The sequence below is a fragment of the Camellia sinensis genome, chromosome 6 (genome assembly GCF_055761805.1).
Source record: "Camellia sinensis isolate YWXY chromosome 6, ASM5576180v1, whole genome shotgun sequence".
Taxonomy (NCBI): domain Eukaryota; kingdom Viridiplantae; phylum Streptophyta; class Magnoliopsida; order Ericales; family Theaceae; genus Camellia; species Camellia sinensis.
In genome coordinates, this window is record NC_138966.1 from 108514502 (window position 1) to 108525074 (window position 10573).

At 32.5% G+C, this 10573-nt stretch overlaps 1 protein-coding gene across 1 annotated transcript; it reads left to right on the forward strand.

Moving 5' to 3' along the window:
- The first annotated feature begins 247 nt into the window (after positions 1–247).
- Positions 248–1664, forward strand: LOC114305598 (uncharacterized). The gene is made up of 3 exons (XM_082876329.1): positions 248–1028; positions 1127–1177; positions 1264–1664. Exons 1-3 carry the CDS (start codon positions 248–250, stop codon positions 1662–1664), a joined length of 1233 nt encoding a protein of 410 aa, XP_082732455.1.
- Positions 1665–10573: the final 8909 nt, after the last annotated feature.

Consider the following 10573-nt stretch of genomic DNA (forward strand, 5'->3'; position numbering starts at 1 on the left):
ATCCTGATACATTTCATCGTGTTAGCAAATCTTCACACATATGAATGTGATTAAATATTCAAATTATTTTATGTACTATTGATGATTTTGCAGTGTGATACGAGACAAATGGATTTTTTTCATGTTGTTGTTGTGCTGCTATAGATCAAACATGTTTGTAATAAATGTGGTACAATTATTTTTCTTTGACGAGTTAGTGAAATGTGTGTGCAACAAATGGTGTGATTTGTCTGCTAATTCAATCACTATGTTTTACCGACTGCCGGGGTATACAAATTGTCATTTGGATAACAATGAGGAATTGCAAAACATGTTATTACTTGGTAAATCAATTGGAGTTGAACGAATTGATGTTGTTGTTGAGCAAAAATTGGGCACTGATAGACATAGTAGTTTAGCAAATCCATGCATTGAAGATGATGATCAAACAAATTTGCTTCATAGATATTGTGCACACAGTGAGAAGGTTTTGTTGTCTTCAGTTTGGGCAAATGGTATTACGCATATTGGTCAATGTTTCATAGGAGGAGCATTTGAGTTTCGTACTGTTTTATGCAAATATGCAGTGCAGTGTGGGTTTAAATTCAAATATTTGAAGAACGATTCACAACGAATTACTGCTGTATGCTCACATAGAGATGATAGGGGATGTTTGTGGTCTGTGCATGGTAGAGTCCAAAGAGCAAACCAATTTTTCTACCTTAAGAGATGGACTAAGATACATAGTTGTGGTGCTGATGTTCGTACTTCAAAAAATCCAAGGCTTAGCTCTGATTTGGTGTCAAATGTTGTATCTGAGCGTGTTAGGGATAGACCACTAATGCACCCCACTGATGTGGCATATACTTTCAAGGCAAACTATGGACTTGATATCAGCTACCATGTAGCATGGTTAGGTGTTGAGAAAGCGAGAGAGGCTATGCATGGTGATTACTTAACATCGTTTGACCAACTGAGATGGTATGGTGATGCTGTTCAGCATTATAATCCTGGAAGTCATATCAATATTGACTATGATTTGAAAACTAGTCAGTTTAAAAGGTTTTTTTTGTAGCATTTGCTGCGTGCATAAATGGCTTCAAATATTGTCGCCTTTTGCTTTTTTTTGATGGAACATTTTTAAAAGGGAGATACAAAGGGCAGTTGCTTGCAGCGACAGCTAAAGACGGTAACCAAGGTTTGTTTAGCTTTTTGATGTGAAGTTTTACATTTGTTTACTTTTTGTGTGTGAGTTGTGACTGTTAACATTGATTCTGTTTTTAGGATTGTTTCCAGTAGCCTTTGCAATTGTTGATTCGGAGAGTGAATCGAATTGGTCATGGTTTCTATATGAACTGTCAAAAGTAATTGCTGATGATAGACGCATGACATTTGTATCCGATCGTAATCTAGGGCTTTTGGAAGCAATGCCAAAGGCATTCCCATCAGTATATCATGGATGGTGTTTACAACACCTAAAGAATAATTTTAGGGACAAGTTGAAGGGTATGGAGAATGGTTTCAAGGAAAACTTAATACGGAAGTTGGGTGATTGTGCATATGAACCTACTGTGACAGGTTTTCATGCATTACTAGAAGAGTTGAAGAGTGAAGGGAAGCAACGAGCATATAACTTCTTGTCAGGGTTAGAACCAAAACATTGGGCAAATGCTTACTTTAGGTAAAGTGTGTACAATTGTGTGTTTCATGGAATATAATGATAGTTATATGTACATTGTTTATATTTTTGTGTTGTTATAACAATGTGAAATGTCACATATGGTATTAAATTGTGACAATTTTTGCTGTTATGTGTTTGGGGACAACGATATGGTGAGATGACATCCAATGCTGCTGAATCATTCAACAATTGGATTAAAGAAGCACGAAATCTTCCAATAACAAAATTGGTTGATACTATTCGGAATCAAATAATGTGTCAAATGTCAGAGTGAAGGGATATTGCAAACAAGTGGAATGGAATTATTTGTCCTACCTTTGAGACTAACCTCCAAGATTCATTCAATTCTAGTAGGTCATGGAATGTGAGTAAAGCTAATGATGATGTGTTCGAGGTGCATTCGTTTCCATCAGTTACGGTTGAGGTTGGACGCTGTGTTTGTTCTTGCTACCAGTGGCAAGTAAATGGATTTCCTTGTAAATATGCTGTTGCGGCTATCCAAATGAGTGCATATAATCTTAATGATTGTGTTGAAAAATATTTTAGTGTAGAGAATTATAGGGAAGCATATGCAGTGGCTATTTTCCCAATACCATCTGTGGAGAAACCAGATTTTTGCTCTAGCGATTTTATCATATTACCTCCAATTGTAAAACGGCCAGCTGGTAGGCCGAGAAAGAGTAGAATACCATCTCGAGGGGAAAAAGTAAGTCAAATCAGATGTGATAGATGTGAAAAGATGGGCAGGCACAATCAGAAGTCATGTAAAGAACCAATACAGAGTTATATTGGTTGATGTGTTGGTGGACATTGTGAATTTCACATTCAGTTTTGAACATTTACAGTGTTTTTTTTTTTAGATAAATAAGATACCATTGTGAATGTTACATACATTTGCATTGGATACACATTTTATTAGTTGATACATTGGTGTACTTGTTTTGTATTTCGATACAATTTTTGAATAAGAAGGAATTCATTAATTCTATGCAATTTGTCATTTTGTAGTTTTTTTTTTTTTCATTTTGTATATTTATGAAATAGTTTGTTTATCAGTTTTATCAAAACAAAATATTATCTTGTTACATATATACACAATATGTGTTCATGGATGGAATATGATATATGTTTCTGAACAAATTTGAGGTGTGGTAGATGGAAAAAGATAGGCAGCCACAATTAAAGTTGTTAAAGATCAAATAATAGAGTTCATGTGAATATTATGTTGAGTTGTGAGTATTGGTTCATGTGTTGGATATCGTTGTGAATATTATGTTGAGTTGTGAGTATTTATAGTGCAGAATTTGTTTTAGATAAATAATATAGTGTTGTGAATGTTACATACATTTGCATTAGTAAACAATTTAGTAGTTCATGTATGAGTGTACTTGTTGGTACAAGCTTCTTAATGTGAATTTTCATATTTTGATACAATTTGTCAATAAAAAATAGATTTGTTCTATGAAATTTGTAATTTTGTAGTTTCATTACATTTTTTTTTTTTTGAAATAGTTTGTTTTGATTTTTTGCAAAATAAAATGTAGAAAAGTTACATATATCCCCAATATGTGTTGACAGGGTGAGCATATGATATACTTATGTAAACTTTCACATTGTGTTGTGCTTAACAAACACATATAATGACTAATAATACTCATACACCATGAATAAGACCAGGAAAGAACATTGATATTAAAAGTACATTTCTTGGTAGACAAAATGTATATAGCTATTCGTATCAACATCTTTGTGGAATGATTGTTTACTAACTAACAATATCCAAGTTCACATGTTAGTGAATGGTATATTATATACAAAACATATTGTACTTGGTCAAAAGCTGATGTTAATATTGTTTCATCAATACATCAAAAGAAAATGGTAGGGTGTGAAAATATGAAGTTTAGTTCTGAGATGCATCCTCGTCGGTGTCAACAACAAAACTTGGATGATTTGTTCTTTCAGGATCATTCAGGAATGCTTCAACTAACAGAGCTCTCACAGCAAGACAAGCTTCCTTGTCCAGCACAGGTCCAATTGGTTCATGAAGAGCATGTTGCCTCATTATGTAACAAAGTGCAACTCCGCAATTAAGACTGCAGGAGAAAAAAAAAGAAAGAAAAACGAAAGAATCAATATTTTGTTATATTCACATTGGTTGTAGCTACTATGTCAATGAGAATATTAATTGTAAATACTCACGAATTTGGGTCTTGTTGAGGGCATGCATCAACTGATTGCAATGGCTTGACATAATCTGAGGGTGTTAATGTATCTGCCATATCCGATGTGGAGAGCAATTTTTGAATATGTGATTCGATATATGTTTTCTGTGATTGTGAATATGATTAGATGTGTAGAATAGATAATATTTTAACTACGTTGCTATGTAACTCAACATGTACATTTTTTCATATTATTGAATGAAATATTGAAATTACCACTATGTTTGCTTGAGCTAGGTGTATGTGTTCAAAACCATCTCTGGGCCTCATTGAATTGTAGTGCTTCCACATTCCATCATCCATGTCGCTCACTACTATGGTCCAATGATATTTAAAGTGGAGTGAAAAGTACAGATATCGGTACTGATTTGCTTACTTGATGTGAGGATCAATGAATTTGGTTTGTAGTTCTGCTTTTTCATCTTTAATCATGCTCTGTAAACATTGACAGCACTTTGTGAGTAATGAGTTTTATAAATAAGGGATCAAACTTGTTTTTAATTCAGGATAAAAAAAATAAAATAACAAATTATACCAAACACAAGCTGTTGAAAAAGAATGATTTGTCAAATTGTTGTGAATCTGTCATCATTGATTCCTGCTTTCTTCTTAAAATTTTTGTATATGCATCTATGACCTGTATATATTCAATGTTAATGTGATTATGATGTGAATGTTAATATATATAACCTTTAATGCACAATGTACAAAGCACCATACATTATTTGTTATGGACTTGTCTTGAATTATTGACTCAAGATCGTCATAGAAAACATAAGTCTCCTTAGTGGTTCCTCGCCAAACAGTTAACCTACATTTAGAGTTTAGATATAATAAGATAAGGATGGTATGTAAAGACATAGAAGTTGTTTGAAATATGCTTACCCGTAACCTTCATTTTTATGCATATTCCTTATGTTTTGCTTGTCCTGTTCAGATATGATATTTTAAACCTCATATTTGTTGGACAACCTAAGCTTATTATGCTTAGGACGCTTAAAGTCTCGAAACTTGTGCAAATAGCCTTCAAAATCTGGATCTACAATTTCACATTGCTTCTTAATGTCATTTTGTTCCAAATTTTCCAACTTCCTTTTCTGTTTGTCTCCCTTTTTGTCTTGATATTCAAAATCAGGCAACTTCAATTCTTTCATTTTTTTGATTTTGATGCGCTTCACCAAAGATGTAGGAGTTTTTTGGGTCTTCTTCTTCAAATTTTGCTTCAGTTCCACATCCAAAGTCTCCTGGTTTATTTGTTGTATGACAGCATGTACTACATCATCATCAATTTTATCTTCTAGCATAGTTTTCTCAAGTTGGAGTATAATCTTTTCAATTTGGAGGTCAATTATGGAGTTGCTTTTCCTTTCTATCTCTGCATTCTTATTATCAATTGTATGTTTCATAGTGGACAACTCATTTTGAACTGTTGGATTCTCCTTCTAGTTACATATTAATGTTTCCAGCTCCAAGATGATTTTGTCTTTCATGTCATTTGCCGCCTGCAGATTCTGGTTCTCAATTTGTAGTTTCTCGATGAGGTCTAATGCTTTTTGATGGTCAGCGACCATTTTCGCTATAATGTTGTCCTGAGCAACCTTTGACACAATGACTTGATGCACTCCATGTGCATGTAGATATGCAAGAGTCTCTGCACCTTCCTTAATATTGGCTTCATCATGTTCATTGCTCTGAAATTCTGCTTCATTGCCAAACTCTGTATCAAATGCCTCATCAATGTCATTCTTTTGTATGCTCACGTCTATTTCTTCCTCAATTTTGACTTCATGATGAATAATACTCTCAGGTGCATCTTTTTGATTCTCTTCATCCCGAATTATTGTTTGCGCCAACAGTGTGCTCTCACGGTCTGTCAGTATGAGTTTCTCTATATGAACCTGGTAATAGAGATTACTGTTAATGTTGGTACAATAAATAATATTATTGACATTGGATAATGTCGGTATCTAACCTCATCATTATTGATTGACGAGAAGGACAAATTCTTTACATTCTTGTGAAGTTTTGTTAGATTCCATTTGAGAAATCGAGGTGCTGCATTTTGCAAAATTGGTTCCACTATTTTGGTACGCTCACACAGCCAATACTACATAAAATATAACAAATTGTCAACTATATGATTGAACATTTTCAATGTAAGATGAAAATTAGTCTACAAACATTCACAATGGGAAGACTTACACTTCAACTATGAATGTCAAAACAAAATCTTGACAATGTGACTCAATATAATCAATGTAATATGGAAAACAAACTCCAAACATTCACAATTTGAAGATTCATACTTCAAACACAAATGTTAGCAATATGACAGTTCACTCAATGTAATCAATGAAATGTCAAAACAAATTTCAAATACTAACAATGGTGTTTTGAGTCTATTGGAATATCAACAACATGACTCAACATAATCAATGTGACAATGAAACTAGACTCCAATCATTTACAATGTGAAGATTCACACTTGGAACACAAATGTCAACAATGGAATATCAATAATGAGATTCAACATAATCAATGTAACATGGATAACAAACTCTAAACATTCACAATGAGAAGATTCATACTTCAAACACAAATGTCAACAATGGAATCTTGACAATGTGACCATTCAGCCAACATAATCAATGTGATGTGAATATTGAAATATGAAGTATATGATTGAACATTTTCAATGTAAGATGAAAATTAAGCTCCAAACATTCACAATGGGAAGACTTATACTTCAAACATGAATGTCAAAACAAAATCTTGACAATGTGACTCAACATAATCAGTTAATATGCATGTCAAAAAAAAATTATGATTATAAACTAATGTGAATGTATCGTTTCAGACATACACATTAATAGTTATGTGAGTGAATGTAGTATTACATACCATTAAAGCCATAACACGGCCAGTCACTCGTTCTGGACGTTGATGATGAAGTTCAATGGAATTCATTAATGTGGACTTGATGGTTTCTGCCCAATCATATTCCTTCATCTTGTCCAAATGCTCCATGTGTTAATAGTATGCCCATCCAATTGTCTCGCCAGTTGTGGAATAAAAGAGCTTTAAACAAGCATACAAACTTATCAACCTAGCAACCTCCTCATTATCTGATTTCTTTCTCCCAACCAATGCATCATCAATCAAAGATCGGATATTTTTCGATGTAAGCCTCTGTGTGTCCTTGCACTTCTTGCCGATAAGTTCAAATGTTGGCTTCGAACCATATGCAGTTTCCATTGGCACAGATCCGCAGTCTATTCCAAAAATTAATTTGATGTCATGTGTAGACAATTTGACAGATTTGGGGCCAATTTTGAAACAATTTGATGCAGGGTTGTATGTCTCTATGATCTTTGCTATCACATCGTCATATTTCATGCATGATGATAGTTCAATTTTTGTGTTTATCAGTGTATCAAACATCATCCAAAATGGAGTTCTCTTCAAACATTTCAGCTGCCCATCAGTGAACTTCGTTGTTGACATCAACTTTACCAAGCCAGTCATGTTTGAACGGTAGTTCACTTTGTTCATATTGACATTGGGTTTCACATCAGCTGGAGCTGTTTCTTCCTTATGTGTTTCTTCTTTTTTTATTTTTGTCCTTGGTGTTGATATAACATCTGTCAACAAAATGTTAAACAAAAATAGAGACAAGACTTAAGAGGAATGAGTAATTAACAGTGCTATTAAAATAAATATTGATGAGGACCAAATTTCATAGCATCACTCATAGATAATATGTAAAGAATTAGAGAATATGACAGCATCTAAAAATGTGAACATTCATACTTGAAACGCAAAATGTCAACCATGGAATATCGATAATGTGACTCGACATAATCAATATAACATGCATAACAAACTCCAAACATTCACAATGAGAAGATTCATGCTTCAAACACGAATGTTAATAATGGAATCTTGACAATGTGACCATTCACTCAACATAATCAACGTGACGTGAAAATTAGACTCAAAATACTAACAATGAGAAAATTCCTACTCAAAAACAATTAGCACATTATTGTGAATGAAAAATGTGAATATTGGAATATCAACTATATAATTGAACATTTTCAATGTAACGTGAAAATTAGACTCCAAACATTCACAATGTGAACATTCATACTTGAAACACAAAATGTCAACGATGGAATATCGATAATGTGACTCAACATAATCAATGTAACATGCATAACAAACTCTAAATATTCACAATGAGAAGGTTCATGCTTCAAACACGAATGTCAATAATGGAATCTTGACAATGTGACCATTCACTCAACATAATCAATGTGGCGTGAAAATTAGACCCAAAATACTAACAATGAGAAAATTCCTACTCAAAAACAATTAGCACATTATTGTGAATGAAAACTGTGAATATTGGAATATCAACTATATAATTGAACATTTTCAATATAACATGAAAATTAGACTCCAAACATTCACAATGTGAACATTCATACTTGAAACACAAAATGTCAACGATGGAATATCGATAATGTGACTGAACATAATCAATGTAACATGCATAACAAACACTAAACATTCACAATGAGAAGATTCATGCTTCAAACACGAATGTCAATAATGGAATCTTAACAAAGTGACCATTCACTCAACATAAGCAATGTGGCGTGAAAAATAGACTCAAAATACTAACAATGAGAAAATTTGTACTAAAAAACAATTAGCACATTATTTTGAATAAAAATGTGAATATTGGAATATCAACTATGTGATTGAACATTTTCAATGTAGTATGAAAATTAGACTGGAAACATTCACAATGTGAACTTTCATACTTGAAACACAAAATGTCAACGATGGAATATCGATAATGTGACTCGACATAATCAATGTAATATGGATAACAAACTCTAAACATTCACAATGAGAAGATTCATGCTTCAAACACGAATGTCAATAATGGAATCTTGACAATGTGACCATTCACTCAACATAATCAATGTGACGTGAAAATTAGACTCAAAATACTAACAATGAGAAAATTCCTACTAAAAAACAATTAGCACATTATTGTAAATGAAAAATGTAAATATTGGAATATCAACTATATAATTGAACATTTTCAATATAACGTGAAAATTATACTCCAAATATTCACAATGTGAACATTCATATTTGAAACACAAAATGTCAACGATGGAATATCGATAATGTGATTGAACATAATCAATGTAACATGCATAACAAACTAAACATTCACAATGAGAAGATTCATGCTTCAAACACGAATGTCAATAATGGAATCTTAACAATGTGACCATTCACTCAACATAAGTAATGTGGCGTGAAAAATAGACTCAAAATACTAACAATGAGCAAAATTTGCACTAAAAAACAATTAGAACATTATTTTGAATAAAAATGTGAATATTGGAATATCAACTATGTGATTGAACATTGTCAATGTAATATGAAAATTAGACTCCAAACATTCACAATGTGAATATTCATACTTGAGACACAAAATGTCAACGATGGAATATCGATAATGTGACTCAACATAATCAATGTAACATGCATAACAAACTCTAAACATTCACAATGAGAAGATTCATGCTTCAAACACGAATGTCAAGAATGGAATCTTGACAATGTGACCATTCACTCAACATAATCAATGTGGCGTGAAAATTAGACTCAAAATACTAACAATGAGAAAATTCCTACTTAAAAACAATTAGCACATTATTGTGAATGAAAAATGTGAATATTGGAATATCAACTATATAATTGAACATTTTCAATGTAACATGAAAATTAGACTCCAAACATTCACAATGGGAAGACTTATACTTCAATCATGAATGTCAAACGAAAACCTTGACAATGTGACTCAACATAATCAATGTAACATGGATAACAAACTCCAAATATTCACAATGAGAAGATTCATATTTCAAACACAAATGTTAGCAATGTGACAATTCACTCAACATAATCAATGAAATGTTAAAATAAATTCCAAATACTAACAATGGTGTTTTGAGTCTATTGTAATCTGAACAATATGACTCAACATAATTGTTCTAGCAATGGAAATAGACTCAAATTATTTACAATGTCAACATTCATACTTGAAACACAAAATGTTAACGATGGAAAACAGAATTTCAAACATTCATAATGAGAAACAGAGCATTCATAAATATTCTTAAATGTTGAGTCCCTAAACACTAAAGCTGAAAAACAGAGCATTTATAAATGTGACATGAAAAACAAAGCATTCATAAAGAAGAAAATTATAATTTGTAATTTTCAAAGGCTAAATGCCGAATCAATAAACATTAAACATTAAACATTGAAATGTGAATTTTTACATTTTAACGAAAGAATATGAACTAGTGGATTTAATGTAAAAAAATAGTATAAAATTGAAGAAAACAACTTACTTTTGTTCACCATTGTAGATATCGATTAGAGTGAGGATCGCAGTTGCCGGAATGAACCGTTATCGGTGATCTCAGTTGCCGGAATGGATTGTTCTGGGCAATCAATGTTGCCGGAATGAACAGTACTTCGTGATTTTTGTTGCCGGAATGAACAGAACTCGCTGATCATAAGGTTTTGGTCGAATAAGAAGGAGTTCAACGTTAGGGTTCTAATTTGGGGAAAAATAAAATTGTAGAGTTGAAAA